The sequence below is a fragment of the Podarcis vaucheri genome (genome assembly GCF_965113315.1).
Source record: "Podarcis vaucheri genome assembly, chromosome: 6".
Lineage (NCBI taxonomy): Eukaryota > Metazoa > Chordata > Lepidosauria > Squamata > Lacertidae > Podarcis > Podarcis vaucheri.
In genome coordinates this window covers 90,153,061-90,178,425 of record NC_138764.1, presented here as the reverse complement: position 1 = coordinate 90,178,425, position 25,365 = coordinate 90,153,061, and the positions used below count along the sequence as shown (strand labels likewise).

At 43.0% G+C, this 25,365-nt stretch overlaps 1 protein-coding gene across 3 annotated transcripts in view; it reads right to left on the bottom strand.

The window, feature by feature from the left end:
* TSHZ2 (teashirt zinc finger homeobox 2) overlaps nt 1–25,365 on the bottom strand; it is a 336,058-nt gene that overhangs the window by 86,946 nt on the left and 223,747 nt on the right. For 2 of the 3 annotated variants that reach the window (XM_082225874.1, XM_082225876.1), the window contains exon 2: nt 21,126–24,213. In XM_082225874.1, coding sequence (XP_082082000.1) covers nt 21,134–24,213 — 3,080 coding nt within the window. In that variant the 3' untranslated portion in view covers nt 21,126–21,133. Of the gene's footprint in view, nt 1–18,927; nt 19,275–21,125; nt 24,214–25,365 lie in introns of those variants that run through there. The other variant, XM_082225875.1, reaches the window with a different exon arrangement.

Here is a 25,365-nt window from a genome sequence, read left to right as displayed (position 1 = left end):
CAGTAAATCTCCCAGTTGAGGTCTGGACCACCTAGCGGGGATATTCAAAGGCGGCTGGGGGTGGGGTGGGGGACACAGAGAGAATTAGAGATATGAATTAAAGTTAAAGTGAGCAACACAAACTCAGCACGGTGGGATCTTTGCTCTTCGAGTCCAAAAAAGACAAAACATGATGGGTCGACTTTATGGGAGCTAAATCCCCCACCAGATACACATGGCTTGATTTATAAGCACCATGAGGACAAGAACGTGAGTAGCACCAGATTATTCCATACAATTTGTATGTGGGAGGTGAAAGATACAGAAAACATATGGAACCTTTTTTAATTTCTTTTTTTCTTTTTATGCAGGCTGTGCTTTTACCCAAATTTTCACTATGCTAATTAATCGTGTTCAGACTCTCCTCCACCCGCTTTTATTCAGGCATGAAATATAGATTTGCAAACCTTTCACCCTAATCTTTTCTGGAATGTTCCGGGTTTATTTTAGCTTCTTTTGTTTAGATAATGAAACCGTAGACCCTGGAAGTATAGACAAGGTTTTGAAGAGAGCATCGTTCTCTCGGGCTGATGTGTCAGCATTAGAGATTCCAGCTAAAACAGAAACAATGCTTTCTGTACAATCTTCCCTCAGAAGCAAAATCCTGAGGAACAAGATGTTCCTTTCGCTCTACACACTGAACTACAGGAGATCTGGGCTCCTTTGATGTTACGGACTTTGTTCATGAGCAGGCCCCCAAATGTTGCACACCGTAGGGGCGACCATAGAGTCTTACAAGAAAAGCTACCATACCAAGCCAGCAAAGACATAATTTTCTAGCAGGCTGCTACATTCTGAGCAAATATCATAAATAAAAGAAAACAGTGAAAGAAGCAGCAGCTCAACTAACGCCTCAGAAAGACTAGATGGCATAGGCCCTCAAATATTGTCCCATCTCAATGTCACCACTCTCACCTCTTCCATACTCTAACATCCTGCATTGAAAGACAAGAATTGAAGGGGCCTTGTAAAAGAATATTTGTATGTTGAGCCAAATGAGGTCCAGCGCTGAGAGCCTTCTGGCGGTTCCCTCACTGCAAGAAGTTACAGGGAAGCTACAGGGAACCAGGCAGAGGGCCTTCTCGGTAGTGGTGCCCGACCTGTGGAACGCCCTCCCAGCAGATGTCAAGGCAATAAGCAACTACCTTACTTTTAAAAGGCACCTGAAGGCGGCCCTGTTTAGGGAGGTTTTTCATGTTTGATGCTGTATTGTGTTTTTAATATTCGGTTGGAAGCTGCCCAGAGTGGCTGGGGAAACCCAGCTGGATGGACGGGGTATAAATAATAAATTCTTATTCTTATTCTTATTCTTCTCCTTCTCCTTCTCCTTCTCCTTCTCCTCCTCCTTCTCCTCCTCCTTCTTCCAACCCCCCCTTCAGACTTTCCCTAAATCAGGGGTGGAGCTGGTGAGGGTCTAAGCTGAGGCGTCATGTCCCCTACTATGCATTTGTTGCAATGCCTGAATGGGAATTTATTTATTTAAAAATGTACAATCGGCCTTCTGAGGAAGGTCTTTGGTGTTGTGGAAACTAAATCTTTTAGTGTGTGTTGAGGAGGGGACCCTAAATCCTCTATCAAATAGGCTTCTTTTAAAAATGGTATGTCACCAGAGGAACCAAAATGATGTTCTTTTAGTACAAGCATAGCCAATGTGGTGCTCAACAGATACTGATGGACTCCAACTCCCATCAGGCCCAGCCTGCATGGCCAGTGATGGGGGTGATAGGAACTGTAAGCTAATTTCTGAAGGTTGCTGACGCCTGCTTTAGTAAGAGCATGAAATAAATCATGGACACTCACCAGCATTTTAGTGCAAATACCTCTTAATATGCAGTTTTGTATGCAGTTTTGCCTAATATACACGTCTTCGCAAGCAATTTCCTCTAATTTAATGCATTTGTATATGCTGTTTTCACCAATGCATGTATTTTTTTCTGCACACTTTCCGTCAACATATGCATTTTTGTACATGTAATTTGGCTGGACAACTACATTCCAAAACTGGGAGAAGTGCAACTGTGTTTCAGTTTGCATATTGGTTTGGAAAATGTGGATTGGGTAGTTTCTCATGAAAATAGAAACAAAACTGAATTTGTTCCCCAATGCTATGTAGGGCAGAAGCCATCAGTTATGATAAGACGTGTCCAGCATTGTGTTTCCTTCTTCAGTTTTCTTGTAGTATCATTTTAGAAAATTTGCAGCAAATGTTGCAGCAAATGTTACTGCCTTTGGAAATGTCAGGTGAACATCTTCCAGTTTTTCACCCTTTAATGGTCTTCATCATTACTCCTCAAAGATTGAGGACAACAACTGGTTGGAAATCAGCACATACCAAATTGGAAATTTCTGGCAGTCCCCAGGATTGTCATAAATATGTACAAATTCATATTAATAATCAGGAGTATTTCCCGTAGAAGATGCTCTGTATCTCGGGGTGAGCAGGCAAGATAGCAGCTGCTACAGTTTCCTATTTCTTCTTGTAAATCCATAGTAAGGGCTCTTTCTCTCATAATGGAACCTTTCTCCGAAATGAAATGTGCATAAGCTCAGCCTATCATTTTATTTTAATCGATTAACTCTCTGGCTTTTAAGTGATAAAACAATTCCATAAGTACCTTCAAAATAGAGGAAACAAATCACGATAAGAACAATTTACACCAATTTGCATATAAACTAATGTATATGTATAGATGCAAATTTAGAAATATTTAATAGAAATAAATTTCACCCTAGTGGGGAAGACTATGACCCTAGTGGGGAAGACTATGATCAGCTCAGATGCTAATTATGGAGGGCAACTTCAAAGTTTTCTCTTTTTATGGTCCAGTCTCTAAACAAGACTTGGACTGGATTGCTCATCAAACAGAGGATGTCTTCAAATGCACAGGGCAGGATTCAACTAAGCTGTTGCACAGGTGGAACGAGGTCTGCTTGCCAGGACTTTAAGGAAAATTCACTGGAGGAGAATGAACTCCAAAGGGCATTTTAAAATTATGCAAAAAGGCATTTTTAATCTTCATCTCAAATAACTAAACATGCATTTGTTTAAATAAATAAATGCCACAAAACATGCATTTTAAGAGTTAATCATTGTCATTCAAAATCTAAATAAAAATGCCCAGAGCTGCAAAATATTTATCTATTTACAAAATCTGACTTGGGATAAATCTCTAGAACAGGCTGACGCCGTTTCCTGTCTCTGGTTGAAAGAATGTTGACAATGGCAGGCCGGTGATCATTCCATGGGAATTGCTCCCTGATAAGTATGTAAAGGATTGCAGTCTGAATTTAAAATGTGCCCACTCGTCCAAAAAGATTGGTGACCCCCCTGTCTTAGCAGAACGTGGTTCTGCAGCTCTGTGAAGATAAGCTTTTGGGTATGCTGAGAAACTGAGGAATGATTCTGATTTGGCTTACCAGGGCATCAAAGCCAATCTCCAGTCTCCCCTCTTCCCCACACACGAGAGCCCGAAGTCTTGAACCTTCTTAAAGTGAGAGATTTCTTTAAGTGACATGGGTTACATGGGCAACAGTTCTGCTTTAAAGGGGGGTGGCACATCACAGAGTACAGAGTAAAGCACAAGCAGCATCTAAAGCTGGATTTTGCTTTTCCCAAATGAAAACCAGGGCCAATTCAAAGGGCATGACCAGGAGAAGGGGGGGGGGAAGAATGCATGAGGTTGAGGGGGGATTCCCCCTACACCCCTAAGTCTGCTCTGGAGGGTTAGTGGAAGATGAGGGGAAGTCCTTTTGCATGAGCAGAACTCATTCCATTTGCACACACCCACAGAATTGTACCCCAAGTTTGTTCTGTGACAGTCCCTCAAACAGAGGACTGGGAACAAGAGACAGCAGGCTGAGAGGTCATGCTGGTCTCTTAGTCACAGTCTTCCCCCACTATGGAGAGAAGCACTATATTTCTCTTTAATTGATAGTAATTATTTCTAAATTTGCATATATACCTATAAATTAACATATGCAAATTTTATGCCACCCTAGTTAAGATTTTCATTATGCATTTACCTATTGACACTGTGCTTAGTTGTGACTGCTTCCATAATCTTTTTAAAACAGATGTTTAATGCTGCTAATGTCATATTTTGTGAGCTACCTTGGACAAAATCTCATGGGAATGCAGCATAAGAAGAAACAGATGATGCTAATGAGAAAGAAAAGCTATCTTTAAGGTTATTCCCCCCCCCCAATAATTGTTTGGCACAGGTAGGATGGAAGCAAAAAAACAAACAAAAAGAAAAACAAAAAAATAACCCAACAACCACAAGCAGAAAACAAAATAAAACACAAGCAAGCATCCAACATCACATCATACTGGGCAAGTCCAGTTAGCCTCTAGAATAAGCTGCAAGTGCTTTTGTGAATCATCTACTCCAGCCTTCAGCCTTTAAAGGATTTCCTATCAGGAGGAGCTGGGCATCAGTCAACAGCAAATTCCAATCCACCATTCCCCACGTAAGTCAAAGTACAAGATGCTTTGGGTGGGTTCTGGAATGTGGATGTTTATCATTAGCCTGTGCTAGGAAGATGGCGTTTTAAAATGGTTATGACAAATGAGACCTGCACCATGATTTTGCAGCATGGAGTGCTTCCAGCCAGCTCATGACATTTCCCCCCCAGGATGCTCCATTTCATTCCAATTCCCCCCTTCCTAGATTTCTGCTTTATCTCCCTGGCCAGACAGTATTCTGTACTTGCTGAGCACAAGGCAGTCCTTATTGCTTGGGCATCATCCATTAAGATTGGGAGCCAAGGATCAACATCTTCCCCAGTATCAACCACATCCCAACCTACAGGTGAGGCCTTGTTGTTGCTGCTGCCACCACCAAGGGAAACCTGGTTGGCATTGACCCGTGACAGGGTCTTTTCAGTGGCGGTTCCCCATTGGAGAGAGGTCTCCTTCACTATTATTTTTTATGAGGACTCTCCAGTTACTGTCAAGTAAAAGTGGGTACGGGGTTGCAGCATTAATGACCTTGTCAACTGATCAGAGCGCTGACCAGTTCATGATGTCTGCCCCAACTCACACACATCATATTCCTGATCAAAACGGTCCCCTACCAATCTGCAATTGGTTGGGGGATATATATGTGCTTGCATTTAAAATATACTAAATCCCTCTGCTCCATTTCTATCCCCCTCCCCATAGGTCTTTCTGAAAAATGGACCACAGTAAATCATAACAAATAATCTTATCGGCATCACACAAAAGAGAGAGAAAAATTGCACATATATCTCTAATACACTTGAAAGAAAAACATTAAAGCACATGTTTTCCTCAATTAAAACGTTGTCCAGTTAAATATATGATTTCATATATTTTACACCTCACTCAAGGAGCTTTTGCATTCTGGGGAATGTTACTCAATCCTGAGGTATGCTGTTTGTTGGCAGAAGCAATATGGGAAATGAAAGCTCAGGAGCGAGGCGGATGTCGCAGCCCTAGTGCTTTTCAATAAGTGAGGTAACTTGGACTTTACCTTTCAACTTCCTTCATTTTGTTACATCTGCCCAGCTGCTGCAGACCATCTGGAGGTGTAGTGTTTCACTTCCTTATCCCCCAGAGTCCCCCAGCCCCCTGCCAGCAGTGTCAGGGTTCAGGCAGAAAGTAAGCAGGGAACAGAAGCGTGCAAAGCTTAGAGCCAAGAACACACCCACACATCAGAGGGAGGGCTATGACATCAGCAGGTGGCGACAACATTTGCCAAGAGAAGTTCAGCTCCGTGCTGCATCTTACAAGTGTAAAGCCATGGGGGGTGGGGAGAGTTGTTGGGCTTGTTTTCCCAGGGGAGGCAAAAAACAAACCCGCTGGATTTATGTATCCTGGAAGCAATGTTTAGGTAACCATCCATTTTATATCTCCAGGTTTTTTGTGTATTTTGCACTAAAGTCAGAAGGCGAAGACAATTTTGCAACGTGTTGTGTCTTGGTCTGAGCTGTCCTCAGCAGTGTGCAAAGTAGGGTATAAATCTTTGTGCAAATAAATAATATGTTAAAATATTGTTAAAGTTATGTAACCACAGTGGAATTTCCAGGTTTAAACGATCCTTTTCGGGGAACAAAATCAAAACGGTTGGCCATGTGTAGTGTTCACTGAAGGAGAAGGTTGTGGTGTTTACTTACAGTATTTAAAAGGTTTTATCAAAAAGGATTCCAGAAGAGCTTATAGATCAGTTTAAAAGTCCCTGACTTCAGGTTTGCAGTTTAAAAGCCACAACACAAAAGGGGAAAAAAGGACAGGAAGGGGAGGGGGGGGGAACAAACTCAGGCAATTGCAGTTCTTGTAGCAACCACCTGGAATAGAAAACAGTTCAGGTAGCTTGGCCAGTGATCAAGGGTTAAAGGGAGTTGTATTCCAACAACCCTTGAAGGGCTACAGCTTTCATTCCCCACATTAAAGTGGGGTGCCTGTGAATGATCCGTGGACTAGCCCTACCTTTTTCATGTTTAGAAGAAAAACCACAGGTGGTGATCGGATAGCTGAATGAAACGTCCATGTTCAGAATCAGTGTACCTCTGACATGCTGATGCCATTCAGCAGAAGAATGACAAATCAAGAACCTGCTTGTAACTTTTCCAAAGACACCTGGTTAGCTGTCTGAAAGTCTGAAATTCACAGCTCCTTGTTCAAATCCAGGAGGGCTCTTACCTATTCCAAAGGGCTGCATGCTCATTTCCTAGGAGGTTGGCAGGACTCAAGGACACATAATTTTCCTGGAGTGCTGAAAGCACCAAAGTCCATCTCTTCACAGGAGTGTTTTGGGAGCCATGACCATTTCTGAATTTGTGCATAAACTTAAAACAGCAGAGCTAGAATATTTTCATCTGCTTAAACCTGCAGCACTCCAGATGTTGTAGACCTCCAGCTACCATCATCCCCAGCCAACAGGGCCAATGGTTGGGGCTGTTGGGCGTTGGGAGTCCAACAACACACATTGGCAAAAATTCCTGCATTGTAGGGGTTTGGACTAGATGACCCCCGTGGTCCCTTCCACCTCTACAAGGCTGTGCTTCTATGCTTCTAACACCTGGAGGCCATAGATTTCCCATCCCTGGCCCAAAGAAATGAGTATGGGCTATTTTCTAATGGTTGTGGCCACCAGGTGGATGATACAAGGAAATGTGTCCAGATGGTCATGGCTCCAAATACTAATACTAATACTAATTTATTATTTGTACCCCACCCATGTGGCTGGGTTTCCCCAGCCACTCTGGGAAGCTTCCACAAAGACCAAAAATACACTAAGATGTCACGCATTAAAATCTTCCCTGAACAGGGCTGCCTTCAGATGTCTTCTGAATGTCAGGTAGTTGTTTATCTCTTTGACATCTGGTGGGAGGGCGTTCCACAGGGCGGGCGCCACTACCGAGAAGGCCCTTTGCCTGGTAGCTTTGCTTTGCTTCTCGCAACCGGGGAACCGCCAGAAGGTCCTCGGCGCTGGACCTCAGCATCCGGGCAAAATGATGGGGGTGGAGACAGTCACAGTGAGGGGAGAACATTTGAGATGTACAAACCATTTATATCCCAGCCTAGATATGAAGAAAGTCCTCATAGCCCTACTGGTGACCAGTATGGCCCAAGCACTTTCCATGCATGTGATAACTGAATGTTATGCTATCGCATGAAAAACCAACATAAGGAGGTGATTTTTTGCCAGCCCCTATCAAGGGTCTGATGTAAGATTAGATGACAAAAGACAAGTATGCAGTTCAAGTGTCTATTTTCTGAAGCATATGTGTGTCGTAAGGCTTTATAGACAGGCTCTCGTTCTCTAGTCTGCTGTTCAGTCTTTTTCCTAGGTTTTAAAAAAAGTGATTTATTTTACAGTGTTAGTGCCAAGGGCCCTGAGAGCATCAGGGTTTCCTCAACTTGGGTAGCTGTCTGTTTCTAGACTACAGTTGCCCTCATCCCTAACCACTGGTCCTGCTACCTAGGGATGATGGGAGTTGTAGTCCAACAACAGCTGGAAACCCAAGTTTGAGAAAGATGGACAATAATTTTAAAAAATAAATACATAAAGGCAGGAAGGGATTGAATTCCTAGTCATTGGCACCAAAATGCTAAGAATGAGCTATCTTTGTGAGTACAAACCCTGGAAGCTAAGGATCACAAGCTAACGAGCAAGCGTGTTGTGTGTGGTGGTCATGGAGTTGTCCGACTTGGATTGGAGACCCAGGTTCAAATCACCCCACAGCACTTTGACCCATTGACCAGTCAGTCTAACTTACTTCACAGAGTTGTTGTGACGGTAATATTGTTGGTGGTGGGTAAACATCTTTGGAGGAAAGGTGGGGTATAAGTGAAATGAATGCATGAATTAATGAATGGGGATTCTGCTTGTGAGGACTGATTCTGCCCTCCTCTCAGCTATGGGCAAATTCTCAGCTTAATTTCAAACAGGGCTTAATTTGGAAATGGGCCACTGAGATATCCCAAGTAGGTCACTGGCAAAAGAGTTTTTGTTGGTTGGTTTACTTATCAGATTTGCATGGAAATGGCAAATCTGAAATTGGGCCTGTCATGTGGATGCTGCATCTATTCCACAAGAAACACCTGTCTAGAAACACAATATTTAAAAATTGTTTTTTTTTGGGGGGGGGGAAATATATATGGAAGAGCAGGATAAATCATTTAATTCTCTGAGTGGGTGATCTGTCTTGGGTTTTTCCCAACCTCCTATGGTCAGGAAACAATAACCCATGGACTTTCCTCTCCCTCACTGGACCATCCAGTCCAAATAGCTAAACATCCTGTCTTCATTATACTGAGCATTTTCTGGTCCTTCTCAACAAATGACACTTTGTCATCACCCCTCAAGTCTGCACTGTCCAGTTCTGCCCTCACAATCAACCTCAACACACAAATGCTCTCCCAAAGGCGAGAGCCACACACTAAGAACCCTCCCTGCCATGGCAAGAAATCCAACCAACCAAGAAAGGCCTACCTTTAAAAAAATAATATATATTTGGGTATACTTAACACACACGGTTATCTGCGCGTCCTATAGATCATTTAACAAATTGCTTTGCAATCCTTCCAGGGCGTGGTATAAATGACTGATTTAAAACCTCTGCATTGTTCAGGCAGCATTGTTCTTCATCAGGTTGAGTCATTTTTATGTGAAGTGTCAAGCTCTCCTAACAAATAACTGCTGCCAGACAAATCAAGTTCCTCATCTTAAAGCTATGGCTAAATAGTTTATAGCTTTAATCTGCTCACTGAGGTGTGCAGTCTATGACAGTAATTATAAATGCAAGGAGAAATTATAGCTGAATACTTTAACTGCATTAGGAGCCATTTGATGAACATTCATGATTGCCTGCTCATTTTCAACAATAGAGGGCACGTTAGTGTCAATGCATTAGAGATTTTCAGCACTGTTCGCCTCTTTCTTCCATTTACCACCGAATTGTCAGTTGTCTCCTATAAAGGGGGGGGGAGGGAGGGAAGCACCATAGAATCTTTAAACTTGATGGGTTTAAAAAAAGAGAAAAAGACAAAGGAGGAAACAGAAGGAAAAAACACCCCTGTTTATCATTATGCATCACCCCCTCTTTTTCCTTTGTAGTATCCTTATTTTCAAAATTGATTCGTTTCAGAGAGCTGCCTGTTTACTTACCAAAGGCTTCAGGGGAAACAAAAACCACCACTCTGCTTCAAACACGGCAGAACTTGAGCCAGGATTCAGTTCTGGAACCAACCCCCTTTTTTTAACACTCTGGGCTGAGCTCCAGAATGTGTAGCAAGAGTGCATTGGAGCACGTGCAAAATGCTTTCCCTCTCCACCAAGTCCGAGCTCATCTTCCCACCCACCCCCAACAACATAACACGGTGGGGATTTACAAGGACTGAGGGTCGTCTCGGTTGGAATCTCTTGCTCTGCGGCAAAGTGAGCTCCTGGCCTCTTCTAAACTGACCATGTTGCAAATGAAAGAATGACAAAGTGCTCTGGCCAGTCAAATTAAGGATCCATCTAGGTCAGTATTCTTATTTCAACAGTGGCTGGACAGATGTTTCCAGTAGTGCTGTGCTGAAACCTCTTCTCCAATCTCTCAGAAGTTTTTCTTCTCTCACAAAAGTGTTTTCCCCTGCCTCCTCTTCTCTGGTTTAGCATTCCTTGATGATTTCAGCGAATATTTTGTTGAGCTTACCCTATGCATCGTCAAGGGTGGTGTATGTGTGTGTGTTTTCATTCCATCTCTCTCCAGCACTCTACAGTCTCCCCTGCTACCCATGTTTTCTCATCTGAAAAAACAACAACCCCAACAACCATGAGAGAATTTAACTCATGGCATCTTCCTATGGGCTTTACCTGAAGCATCAGAAACCAGGAAGGCTGGCTACTGGTTCTCAGAAATGAGCCTGCTTCCATTTTGTTTCCAAGGAAAGACCTTTCTTTGACCTTTAAAAAATAAAATAAAAAATGGTTGTACTGATTTCTTTAACAGTAAAAAATACAGTCATACCTTGGTTGCCGAACACCTTGGAACTCATACATTTCAGCTCCTGAATGATCAAAAAATGGAACTAAAAAAATTCCTTCTAGTAGCACCTTAAAGACCAACATGTTGGTCTTTAAGGTGCTACTAGAAGGAATTTTTTTATTTTGACTATGGCAGACCAACACGGCTACCTATCTGTAACTCAAAAAATGGAAGTGAGCTTCCTGCAGCCAATCAGAAGCCGTGCTTTAGTTTCTGAATGTTTTGGAAGCCGAACGGACTTCCAGAATGGATTCCGTTTGACTTCCAAGCTACGACTGTACTTCACTTTAAATAACAACAATGGACAGCTGTTAGGACTATGGGAGGCAGCCTCCCTGGTTCTCCACATTTCCAGGAAAGCGCAGCCAAGAATGGCATGGGGTATTCTTGAAGTGTGAGCAGCTGGGGAGGCTGGAGAGGTGTTATTTGTGGAATGGAAGCTCACTGAAAACCTCTAGCCAACTAGGCACTAAGGCAAGCACGCCAGAACTCTCTCACCCAGCCCTTAAGAAATTCACCGAAAATTACTCTTTCCATACTTTTTGATTGAAATGTATTTCCTCATTCATTCAGTTATAAAAGTATTTCTATACCACCATGTCTGAAAATATTAGGGCTGTGTACAGTGCGTGTATATACATACACCTGACCGCTTGGAGGAGTGCAGAGAGAAGAAAAGCCATGGTGCAGCTGTAGCTGCACAACCGGACACCTTCATCTGCCCCAGCTGCAACAAAACATGTCTCTCCCGCATTGGTCTCTACAGCCACAGCAGGTGCAGTAACTCTCCAACCGCTTGACTTTAGGGACACTCTTCTATTGTCTCCCGAAACAGTGCAAAACAGGCATTAAAATGAGTGGCTTCTGCACAGACCTCTTGGCATGCTTTGTTTTGTTTTAAGTCCCAGAGATGTCTGAAAGGCAGGAGTGAAGATGATGGCCAAATCTCTGCTGGAAAAGTGTTCCATAGTATGGGACCATTGATACCAAATGCTCAGTTCCTAGTGGAAGTCCATCAGGCCTTCCTGTGGGGGATAAGAGAACTGGTAGAGAATGGTTGGGGCAGGGGAACACAATGCCTTTGTGGCCCAGCACTGGCTTCCAAGCACAGGGAACAAAGGAGCAGCTCCCCCTAAGTTTTTGCTCTGCGAAACTGGAATTCAGAGCTAAACTGCTCTGGAACCTGCACAAGGTTCCACAACGTTTTCAAAAAAGCATCCTTCCCATCTACTAGCTGGCATTTGTCAGCCTCCATTTAATCCCTCTGAAAATGTGGTGGTGTACATGGTTCTGTTCTCCCTCATTTCATTTTCACAACAAGTCTGTGAGGTAGGTTAAAGGTAAAGGACCCCTGTGGCGCTGTGGGTTAAACCACAGAGCCTAGGACTTGCTGATCAGAAGGTCGGTGGTTTGAATCCCCGTGACAGGGTGAGCTCCCCTTGCTCGGTCCCTGCTCCTGCCAACCTAGCAGTTTGAAAGCACGTCAAAGTGCAAGTAGATAAATAGGCACCGCTCTAGTGGGAAGGTAAACAGCATTTTCGTGCGCTGCTCTGGTTCGCCAGAAGCGGCTTAGTCATGCTGGCCACATGACCTGGAAGCCGTACGCCGGCTCCCTCGGCCAATAAAGCGAGATAAGTGCCGCAACCCCAGAGTCGGCCACGACTGGACATAATGGTCATAATGGTCCCTTTACCTTTTTAAAGGACCCCTGACAGTTAAGTCCAGTCGCGAACGACTCTGGGGTTGCAGTGCTCATCTCACTTTACTGGCCAAGGGAGCTGGCGTTTGTCTGCAGACAGTTTTTCTGGGTCATGTGGCTAGCATGACTAAGCCGCTTCTGATGAAACCAGAGCAGCGCACGGAAACGTTGTTTACCTTCCTGCTTGAGCGGTACCTATTTATCTACTTGCACTTTGATGTGCTTTCGAACTGCTAGGTTGGCAGGAGCTGGGACCGAACAACAGGAGCTCACCCTGTTGCGGGGATTTGAACCGCCGACCTTCTGATCAGCAAGCCCTAGGCTCAGTGGTTTAGACCACAGCACTACCCGCGTCCCGGTGAGGTAGGTTAGGGAGAGAAAAAAGCGAATGGCCCGAGGTCACCCAGTAAGATTCATGGTTGAGAGGCAGCTTGGAACCCTGGCATCCCAGGCCCTAGTCCAACGCTGCCTCTTAAATCTTTCCCTTGTCTACAGAATTGCATGTTCCACAAACAGCAAAGCTATCTTTATTTGAATGTGTGCAGATGAATATCAGATTTCCAAATCCTTCCCTCCCACCCTGCAAACACACTGTCTCCATGATACCTGATGTGTGGGAGTGTGTGCGTGCGCATAACTGCAAATTTACATGATTTGAATAACAGGCCTTTCTGCTTTATACATAGTTTTCTCACAAGGTTGAAGCAAGAATTTTTCTATTAATGTAGAATTAGAAAAATAGATATTTAAAGCTAAGAATCTGAATGCTAAAAGGAACTCATTACACCAATCTTCTTTCCGATGTTCCAGGTTTTATGGATGTGGGGAGTAACATGGCAAATTTGCAGATGGTTGAAATGAAAAGGGTGAGTTTTGGTAAGATTGTCTTAAATCCTTAAATCCAAGATAATGTTCTGTTATATTGCAAAATGCAAATACCTATGGGAAGTGCGGGGAAAAGACAAAAGGAAGAAGGATATGCAAGAGAAACATGCACACATATCCCGACATCAGATATTTTTTCAATAATTAAGGGAATTTAGTAAAATCGCTATTCTACTATCTAGCAGAATATATTTCAGCAACACACAGGGAAGCACTGGATTGTGTTTGTGTGGGGCAGAATTTAGGGGAAAATTGACAGTTTATATTTTGAGATTTGCAAAATCTTTCAAACATGGGTTCAATCTGGTATTCTCATTTTCTGAAGCCAAAATTTATCGGTGTACTTTTAAAGTTTTTAAAGAACAGGTAATAGAAGAACCTTTCCCAATTGTTAAAACCTTTTAAAAGTCTTTACAATTAACCTGCTATTTCTAAATATGTCAATATTCTAAAATGCACGTATAAATATGTGAGGCTTGTTACAGGTATTTTGCTAGCATATTTAGCATCTACTTATTGCAAGAAATCTTAATTTTGCTATGGGATAGCAATAGTGCACACTTTCTTTTTAACAAACAAGCAAGATGTTCCAAATGACATCGGATTTGCTTCCAATTTTCAAAAAACATCAGGATCAAACTTTGCAGGGTTTTTCTTTAAGCACAGCTCTAAAGAGTTTAGTCAAGCTTTAGACCTTAAAATAATAATAATAAAAACATATAACCTATACAGTGTTAGTCAAAACAGCCCATCAATTTGTGCTTTCATGCATACCAACTAAAATTACAGTTCCATATAACCATTTGTTCATACTTTTACAGCCATTTAAATATTTCCTTCTAAAGTACTAAGGCACAGACTTCAAGAAGATATAAATACAAATAGTTACCTATTTTTAAAAAATAGCTAACTAACATCTGCCTCACCGCCTCTTTCCCCCACACTCATTAGTAGTGAAATTAGCAGGACTTGATAAAAACCCTGATAAATTGTAGTTTAAAATTGAAAATCCAGTCTTTTCCTATGCAGTTTCTCCTGAACTGTTATTATGTATCTCTTAATCCAAAATGTTGACAAATATAACCTCTGTATAAAGTCTGAATGTTTGTTTTATGCACTAACATCTGCACAAATTTAAGAGCAGAGATTGAGGAGAAATTTGATTTGGTTCTCTTTTTAATACGGTCCTAACGGCTTTGCATTCTCCAGAACAATACCAAGTGAACCAAGATGCTGTTATCCTTTGCAATTTGCACATCCCTGGATTTTGTGATGGCATTCTCCAACCAAAAAATGCATACAAAATGCCTATGTAAGGGAAAATGTTATTGAAAACAATGTACAAAAATGCACTCTATTAAAATGCTTAATAGTGAAGATATTTATATTAGGCAAAAACTGCGGGTGAATTTTCATGAAGACATATATGCTGCTGGAAATGTGACAAAATGAAGAAGAGACAAGCTGCAACTGTCTATCCTTACTTGGGAGTAATCCATTGAATTCTGTGTGACTTAATTCTGAAGTAAGCAGACAGAGGGCCAGACTGCTAGGTGTAAAGTCCACTTCTCAGGAATAACCATCAAACAGAAATTAATATATCTCTTAACACTTCCCACCCCTGCACCCTGAACATATTACTCTATTTAGGATTGGTTGTGTTGTGTTCTTAGCTGCTAAATTCCCGCATCAGAAGCATGTTTTGCTGGTTATTTCCCTATATTCAAGCAGATGTCTTTTTTTGTGACAGAATCCAAATTATTTACCAATGGGCAGGGCTTTTTTTCCAACCAAAACTCATTTTCAGCACCTCTCAGGTAGGTTCTATTGCCATTATAAGAGAACAAGGGAGGCGTTCCTGGTGAGTTCCGGCGCCTCTTTTTCTAGAAAAATAGCTCTGCCAATGTTCATAACACTAATAAACATAAACACTGTAAAAATAAAATAAATAAATCAAATGAAATCTACTATTGGGAATGGGGAGAATACAAAAATATTCCCCCATACTTTTCCATTTTTAAAAAACTTATTTTATTACAAAGTATGTGGAATTTCAAATTATGGACTAACAATAGGTACATACCAGTCCCTGTGAGGGAAATAACAGGCCCAGATATCCCATTGCAGCAGCAGGTCTGCCAAACTGTATGTCCGGAAATCTACTATTTAAAATGAATTCAATCAGAGTGTGTTTTCATTGCTTTTTTCATTGGCTTTTTTAATGACAGTGTTTTACAGGGTAAGTGTCCAAAGGCAGCGTCATTACCTTTGTACTAAGGGACCCTTGTGCAGCTGTGCGCTGTAATTTGGATATTCTCAATAGCACTAGAACTGTAATCGTTCCACTTAGCCAAATCCTGAAGTCAGTTCATTATTAAAAATGCTACACATTTATAGCACTGGAGCATGCCGCTGCAATGGGGGAGCAGTTAGCATTGCTTGTGTTTCTCGGTGAGTTGCCAGCTTATCGGCCCCTGCTCCTGTGCTCGTAATTGCAGGCAAGAAGATTCTCACACCCCTGCTGTGATTTCTGCAAGATCAATCTGTTATTAAAAGGCAGAGGAGCAGGCCGGGCCATTTTTGGTCTGGTCAGTTGGCAACCCTGCAGGTCACTGCCTACACAGCATGCATCACTGACTGTGATTCTTGTGCCAACAGCTGTGAACAGACTTATCAAGGTCAGCTTGGGAAGCTGTGTTATCCTTGCACTAAAATAGTGATACAGTCTACCATGGCAAGAAGCACTTTTTTGGTATTTTTATTAAAGATTTTCTTGATTTACAGAAGGAGGTGTAATGTCGCTCGTATTTTTTCCATGTAACATTTTTACAAATCAGTTTCATTTCTTGAGACATTAGGAAGAAAAGGGGGAGAGCGGTGGAGGGGGGGAAGATGGGTGGGGGTGGGGTGGCGATGTTTCTATTTTGCTTAATGTATGTAGGGTTTTGTGTCAGTGTCGCTTGTGCAGGCGCTCTGCTGTTCACTTGTGTTCCTTTGGTGGTGAGAGAGGTTGGGGTTGGCCTAGGGTGTGGTTGTTTGTGATTGGCTGTGGTGATCTTTGTTTTCGTGTCTGAGTGGGGTTGGGTGGGTGTTTTGGAGCAGGTTAGTCATATTGATTTGTATGCTGTTGGTGGATTATTGTCATTGTCTTGTTGGGCTGTGTATGTGATAAAGGGGAGCCATACCGGGGTGAAGGTGTCTTCTTCTGTTTGTCCCCATGTCAGTTTCAGTTTATTGGTTAATTTTGGTACCATTGGTCCATGCTTAGTCCTGACAGGTCTCTCTAGTGAAAAAGCACTTCTTTAACGCTTTATTCTTTGCACCTCATTTGCCTGCAGCTGTCTAAGTACTATCACTCAGGAGCCTATTGCCCTTTCACTGTTGTAGACCTGGGCTTATATCCACTGCCGGATTTACGTAGTGGTACCTCGTGTTGTGTAACCTCCAGGTTATGGAATCTTCGGGTTACAGCCACGGCAAATCCGGAAGTGTATACTTCCGGGTTTCGCCACTCGTGCATGCACAGAAGCGCTCTATTGCACCACGTGCATGCACAGAAACGGTGCCTCTAGTTACAGATTCTTCGGGGTGCACACGGCACCCCGAAACAAATTAAATCCATAACCAGAGGTACCACTGTATAAGCTAAACAAGCTATAGCTTAGGACCCCACTCTCTTAGGGGCCCCCAAAAAATTAAAGGAAAAACAACAACTGGATGTACATTTCCAAAATATAAGATAAAAAACAAATAAAATAAAACCTACATACAGCAACAGTGTTTTGTGTTGTGTAGGCTCCTATGATGTAAGCAATGGGCCCCGCCTGCTAGCCTACTCCCTAAAATATCACTAGTTTGCTCATTTCTATATAAAGGGTGCCTACATTCTGCATGTGCAAATGGTTTTAGATACCTCTTAGGTTCACAAATTACCATATGGCATATATTCAGCACAAAAAAAACAGCGACAATTTGTTGTTGACAAAGGACAGCTGGACATATAAAGGACCCCATTACCTTCAGTAGCTTAGGGCCTCATCAAACCTAAATCCAGCCCTGCTTGTATCAGAACTCCAACAAAGAGCAGTGAAGCACATCGTTTCCCTCTTTGGGGCAAAGGGTTCTCCCACCAAGGATGTTTCCAGACAGATAAATATTGTGGGACTGGTGCTCCTCATGCAAACAAGCTTTTTTTTTTTTGTAGCATCCATATGATGACATCAGCATCAAAATAGTACCCCATATCTCCCCTGCCACCCCCGTCCCCGCTCAATTTAATCCAGATTTACTCTTTCTGGAGGAAATCTGGTTTGTAAGAAGACTCCCTATTGCCAGCCAACTGTTTGCAGTATCTCAATGACCAATTTGCAAATTAAACACCTCAACAATATCCCCCCTCCGCATTTATTCCAGTGTAAGAAGGAGCCTACTTCGTGTGCATATCTTCCTTTGCAGATATGAATTGGATTGCTCACTAAAATGAAGAGAGAGGCCCTGAACTGCAGAAGCTCCTTCTTCTCATCAGAACATGCCTGAATCTTGGGGTTGGGATGATTGCACCATAAATATCATTCAAGAGCTGTAATACATAAAGATGTTGTGCTGGCTTTAACACCGTTGACGTGTTACCTCTGTAAAGTAAGTTTCACAACTAATTGCATATACCGGTATGTAGCAAGGCAAAAACTCATTCAAAATATCCAAATATCTATATATGTCTTTGTTCCCAGACAACAGAAATTCTTTGTAGAGCACTCACCCAATCCTGCTGAATGCAAGTCCTTCAGAGTTTAGGCTGCAATCCTATACTCCTAGGATTGTGCTGTTAGAGTTGCAATCTTCAGCACACCTAAAGGTAAAGGTACCCCTGACCGTTAGGTCCAGTCGCGGACAACTCTGGAGTTGCACGCTCATCTCGCTCTATGGGCCGAGGGAGCCGGCGTTTGTCCGCAGACAGCTTCTGAGTCATGTCGTCAGCATGACTAAGCCACTTCTGGTGAACCAACAGTGCATGGAAACGCTGTTTACCTTCCCGCCAGAGTGGTACCTATTAATCTACTTGCACTTTGACAGGAGCTGGGACTGAACAACGGGAGCTCACCCCGTCATGGGGATTCGAACCGCCGACCTTCTGATCAACAAGCCCTAGGCTCTGTGGTTTAGACCACAGCGCCACCTGCGTCCCTTTCTGCACACCTGCTAGGAAGTAAATTCCCTTCATCTCAATGAAATGTTCCTCTGCCGCAACAGTTTATTTGGGCTATCAGATGCTCGTTACTAATTTAAAAACGTAAGATGTCAGGTTTTGGAGTTAAGCAGGCTTTATTTATTATGCATCAGACTAATAGTATATTCATAAATGCTAGATGTAAGTGTATTCTTGAATTATTTGCCCCCTGTTTCAGGATTGAAAACGAGCAGCTCGCTACAAATGGGTCTGTGTGTTTTCTCTCTCCTTCTTAAAAAGAAAAGACAACCTTGTGCTAAAAACGGTTCTGGAAACAACGGGAGCTGTGTGGCGCTTCAATTCACGCATGGCGTGGGGTTCTAACGGCAGCTCCTTGAAAGGAAGAGGGATTGCATTGCAAGCATATGAGACCACACCAGAATAAGCAGGACATGTTCAGTTCAAGTCAATATGGGGCTCTATTCATTTCTCCAATATAATGTGCACTGTATTGAGCAGTGTGTGTATAATGCTATGAGCTAAGCAACATGTATCTGATTACAAAGGAAAGGACTGTGTAAACATTCAAAAGGGCAGTTAAGACTAGCCAGAATAATTAAAGAGTGAGACTTCTGCATACGTTTATATGTGACAAAGGAATTTATTGTTACACAAATGAATCTATGATGCCATATGTTTATCTAGAATAATGACTACATAACCAATGTTATCTTCCCGCCTCCCCTTTTTTTCTTTTGGAATACAGACTTTCAGTGTATCGTATAGACTTTGGTCTACTCAACTGTTGAGTGTTACCTTCTGGCTGCAGAGAATTCACGTTTTGAACAGGAAGAGGAACATAGAAGACAAATAGCCAGTGCATATGGGTTGGGAGTGAGTGCCGGCAACTGCACCTTGGAGTCTAGGCGACCCTTACTTGCATCTACGGTGATTAGATGCAAAAAAAGGGCAAGGTTCCTGCACCTTTAATAGTAGAGAAGAAGGAGGAACTTCAGCCGGTGTATAAGTTGCACGACAAATTAAACCCGTTGCCATTCTCTCCCTTACACAACCATTAAAAAAGCAGAGTCCTGTCCCCTTTTGCATCTTCCCAGGGATCTCGGGCTCTTAATCAGCACACAGATTAGGCATGCAGGAGCTATTATAGCAAGGTAGGCTTGGACATTGACACCTAAGTAAATCCCCTTGGGATGCTCCATAGAAGTGGGGAGAGGGGAAGTGTGACATGCATCTCCTCTCCCTGTGCTTCCGGGTGCTGGACAGAGAAAGGGGATGGAATGCACTTCTCCCTTTAGAACAGAGCATAGCTGTCAACATTTCCCTTTTTTTTAAGGGAAATTCCCTTATTCCCAATAGGATTCCTTGCAAGAAAAGGGAAAAGTTGACAGCTATGGCCTCTAGATGTTGCTGGACTACAATGCTATCATCACTGCCCATTGTCTATGCATAAGCGGAAGGATGAGCACTGGAGTCCAGCAGTCCTGGAGGGCTGCAGGTTCCCCATCCTCGCTTCAGGAAGACCCCAGAAGTGTGGGAAGATAAAATGCAAGTGTATCATTTTTACCATTTTTAAATTTGAACTTCAGACATAAAAAAGCAGTATAAAATTTTATAAATAGGATAAGGAACTCCTGCTTCCCATCTCTCATGCCTCTTTGGACTATCTGGTGTGGATTTCTAGCCTACCTTGCTTTTCTGCCTGCTTGTTGTGTTGCAGGGGCCCCTGAAACAGTTTCCTCTTCCTCATTGAGCTCCTTCCCCCCAAAAGGCTGCTTGGATGTAGGCATATTTTTTTGGTATCTTTACAACCTTTGGGAGCTCATTTGCAGAAAGTCCCTTTACAAGAGAGTATGATCCCTTGGCGTCCTGGTAAGCCATGGGACCATGAAGCTGCCTTGTGATGAATTGGACCATTGTTCCATCTAACCCCAGTACTCATGGAGACTAACAGTGATTGAATATGGCATGCACCCAATGACTGTGTTTTGGACATCCCACCTTACATTGCATCAGAACAAATAAGGAGGCTGTTGGAGGTCTTACAGGACAAAAGGTTATAGACTGGGATTGCTAGCCTGTTGTCCCCCAGATGTTGTTGGACTCCAGCTCCCATCAGTCTCAGCCGGCATGGTCAATGGTTGGGATGATGGGAGTTGTAGTTGAGCAACATCGGGGGGGCGGGTATCACAGGTTAGCCTCCTCTGATATAGACAGACCTGATGCACAATCAAATGGGCAGTGTAAGGAGAAGCAGTGAAAGAGGTCCTTGAAACCATAAGGAAATCATCATCAAATGTGGCAATCCATGTCTGAAACGACACTGAAAACACATGACAACGCCATCCGAGTTGCTGTGACTCCCACTCCTCTGTGCAGATTATGGGACAAAAGGGTGACACAGATGCTTAAAATATTACAAGCAAATACAATTTCAATAGAAGCCATTAGAGTGAAGTGTTCGTCATGCTTTGCTTTTCAAATGCAAGATTAATGGACTGGATAGCTAAGTGGGAACATAGTGTCAACAGCAAACGAGGTTGCCAATTTTTTTTCTTGGCAGAGGTTCCTGTGCCTTTAACAGCAGCCTGGCTGAGCAAAATGACACACAAAAAAGCAAAGTTTTTCCCATCATGGAAGCAGTTGCACCTCTTAAATTTGTCCCATCACGCAGCAGTTACAGGCAGAGGAGCCACTGTCCTGAAAGAAATGGGCATCCTGGAAAACACAATTGTTTTAAGAAAGCAGAAGTGCTTTGAGAGCATTCCTTTGATAAACATAATATTTAAACTCATTTTGCAGTTAAGGTATGCATACCTTAGGAGTTATTCTTCATCCACTTCTGCTACAAACTGTGAATGGTGTTCTGGCGACTTGCTGTGTGTTTTGCTTAGATGAAGTTTTACTGCGTGTTTGCTCACAAATGTCCGAGAGCACAACTTACATTTGAACTTAGAGTCTGTGTCCTCTTCTCCAGCTATTGTTTCCGGAGACCTTTGAACTGAAATTCTGGAGATTTCTTGTTCTACCTTGGTTTGCTGCTCCACAGCCAGCTTGTTCATGTCTTTCATTTGGAAACCTAGATGGGATTCTAAATGGTTGATGTACGTTGACGGGGTTCTAAACTGAGATGCACAGTCACTGCAATAAAAGATGGGGTGCCCTTTATCCATGTTTTTCAGAAACTTTGTCCCTCCAGTTTTTCTGAGTTGGTACTTGACATTTGCCAACCAATGGCTGATCGTAGTCATGGACAGTCCAGTAAATTTGGAAATCTGCATGCGTTCTTGAGGACCCAAGTCTGACAATAAATATTTACCTTCGGAAGTTTGGAAAAGGCTGGAAGCAAACTGAGCTTGCAAAATGAGGAGATGTTGAGGATTCCAGTTGGACTGCCTTCCCTTTCTTTTGTGCAACGTGGAGACTTCTGTTGAGACATCTTCAAAACGCCGGACATCCATTTCCAGTTTCATCGATGGTATTCTGGACGAGGCAGCAGGTTTTGGCGTCGTAGCTTTGGGGAGAACTTTGACCATGTCTGCAATGTCAGACAGGGCGTGTTTCTGAGGTGGGGAAGTGCAAGTTTGTGCTTGAACAGACTCTCCCTTCTTGCTTTTAGATTTGGTCAGGTCTATTGGCTGATCACTGTTTTCGAACACATAATGCCTGGATGTAACGGTTGCAGGTTTCGTTGGCGCTGGGGTGGGAGACAGAACTGGCTTCTCCATCATGTTTAAATTAGGTTTGTGGAACAGAGAGACTGCACTTGAACTGGGGCTGGTGTTGGACTGAGGTCTCAAAGGCTCGTTGGCTTTCCCCAAGTGGTTATTCAGCACAGACTGCAGAGCGCTCAGAGGGTTTAGACAAGGCAGCTCAGAGGAGTGGTTAGAAGTAGTGCACCCATTGGTAAGAGCTGATGGTGCCGATTCCTTTGCATTTGTTTTGTCTTTCTCCTCCTCATCTTTTGCCTTGTCCTCTTCTTTCAAAGGACTTGGCTCTGGATTTTTAGGCTCTACACACACCTCAACTTGAGGGGGAGAGTGACCTTCATTTTGACAGGCAGGGGCTGCATCCACAACTTTGTTGCCCTCTTTAACATGGTCCTTTTGTGCTTCCTTTTTGGTGTCTCCTTCCTTCTTCACTTGAGTGCATTGGGCCATGTTAGCTGAGATAGGAACCAGAGGCATTACTTTCCATTTTGGAGCAATAGGCCTCAGCTTATTCGTGACCGTTGGCCTAACTTGCAGCACCTGGGACCCCACTGGTAAGGAAGGCTTTGCTCCTTCTGAAAGCTGATAAGCTGCATGGATACTAGGATACGCACTCCAGCTGGGTGCTCCATTTTGAGCTTTATTGATGGCAGTGGTGACCGTGTTTTCCAAAGACTTCAAAATGTCTCCACCACCTTTGGAAGCATCTTCCAGGTCTTCCTCCCGAAGATACTGGTATTTTATCGTAGGGTCCAGCGGTTTCTGAAGAGTGTCTTCGTAGTCTTCATTCTTCACCGCTTTCTCGTCTTTGCTCACTTCCTCCGCTTTGTTTTGCTTCCTTTCTTTCTTCAGCTCCAAAGCTGGAGCTGCAGAATCTGTCGATGCGTTACTGGAGGGCTTCACGTGCAGACCATCGCCGCCAGCTGGTGCTTCGGAAAGCGACTGCATCTTCTCCACAGCCAGCGGATCCAAAACAAGCTGCTTTCCTTTCTTGGAGGCCGAGCTTGTGACCTTCAAGAAGTGGCCCGTCACCATCATGTGCGTGGTGAGCTGCTGCAATGTGTCGTGCGAGCTCCCGCATTCCATGCACTTGAGGATCTGTGATTTGCACGCCTCAAACTGCCACGTGTAGCTGGCTCCATTTTGGTAGCCGTAGCGGTTGTTAGAGGACAGCTGCAGGTTTGCATTCTTCTGGGAAGAAAAGGTCTCTGCAAACGACCCCGTGGTCGAGTCTGGAGAACAAGGCCTGTTGACGTCAAACACACGTTTTTTAGCTGGAGTTACCATTTTGGAAGAAATGGTAGGCACCGGCTCCTTCAAAGGCACTTTTTGGTAGTGTTTTGTTTTTATCATGTGGACGCTTAGATCTTGAAGGGAATCGAAGGAGTCGCCGCAGAACATGCACTTCAGGACTTTCTGGGCATCTTCCTTATCCATGTCCTGAAAGGCCCTTTTGCGGGGCTTGGAGTAGCTGGCAGGCCTGTGCTTGTCTTTCTTATGGTTGTCATCTTGATAATGACCACTTTCGTTCATGTGGACAGTCAGCTCCACCAGGGTGTCGTAGGCAGCACTGCACTGCCTGCACCGAAACCTGCTGGCGCCGGTGAATACAGTCCCGCACATTTTGCTGCTTTGCCTGTAGAGCTGGACTGAGCTGAAAAGGTTTGGTTTGGAGACAGGCCGCGCTGGTAAGCTCTGCTGCAGGCTCTTGGTCAGTGCGTCTTGGTGCCAATCAAAGTCACTTTTGCTTGCCCCGTTCCTGTTGTCGCAGCCCCTCTTATCCGAGTTGGACAGCTTGAGTCCGAGTCCTAGACCTGTCCAGTAAGAATCTGAAAGGATGTTGGCGTATACCGCTGTCATTTTATCCATGCAGCTATGTGCTTCGCTGGGAAGTTTGGGGTGGACATTGGCTTTGGGGTCTTGCGGCTCTCTAGAACAAAGGCTTTTAATATCCGCCACCTGGTCACTCGCATCACTTAACAGGGATTCGTTTTCAACATCCTGATTAGAGATATGACTTACTGGAGAGTTCTGGTAGCTAAAGCCACCTTTTGGGTCGGGGCCCGCATCATGTTCTTCATCTGTGCCAGGGTCATTGCTGCCCTGAAGACGAGCTGTCGAGTTGCTCTCGTCGTCATCCTCTTCCTCCTCTTTTACGTCTTCCTCCTCTTTCAAATCATCATCTTGGACGTAACCTGAAAAGGAACGTCGATACATGAAACAAGAGCATAAGCAAGAACACTGCACAAAATCAGAACATGGGAAGTCACCCAAAAATGTTTAATTTGGAATGGAATAATTGTCTCTTTTAATTGTATTATGATTTGGTATTGTATTAATGTGGCTCATACTGGATTATTATTAATGAAAAAATAATAAAAATTATTATAAAAAAAGAACACTGCACATTCATTTCTCTACTTCTGGCATTTGCTTTTCCCTACTGGATTTGGGTTTAACCTTCTGCTTTATGGACTGTTAGCGCAAGGAGTGAAAAAGCTGGCAAAGCTTGTTGGTTTTTATTGGCAGATGATCATAATTCTTTGTAACTTCTAGAGATTTTGAGTTAATAATTTTCCTGTTGCAACAGTATAGCTCTAACCACCCCTTAATGGAACAGTTAGAAAATTAATATGTGAGATCATTTTAAGACCCATTAAAATGATGCTCTCAAATGGATATCAACCCGCTCCAGAAAATGACAACTGGCCCAAGGAAAAGAGGTAAAGTCTCTGATTTTCTTGTTTCTATGGGTTATGTAAAGGTAAAGCAATGTTATGCCATTTGATGATCTTAATAAAACATTTCAGGATGCTCAGAAAAAATGAAACTAATGTAATTCTGGCCCCTTACTCAGGAGGAAGTCTACCTATATTTGTAGTACTAAATGTACATAACATAGAGATATGTGTGACATGCATAATCTATTAATCCTTATTAAAATATGTTGAAAACCCAAATGGGTAAACTAGAATAATATTTTCTATGCCAGTGTACAGATTTTCTTATTCTCTCTTTTTTAAAACCTTGTACCGCCAATAATCTATTTTAACATCACAGCCCATAATCCAAATAAAGGGATTCTGACATTTTTATGCAGACAGCATAAAGTTTCTGATCAATTCATAGAGATAAAAATTTACAACTCCACACCTCCTGCTGAATGGAGAATAATTTTGGTTAAGCAAATGGCCTTGGGTACATCCAATTGACATGGCATTTGAATAAATGACAGTGCTTGTATTGTATTGAGATGGAGAACCTTTGGAGACACATAGCGAATTTGGACAGCTCAGCCATCTATTAGACATGGACATATACTGATCTACCTTATATGATGTTAGAAC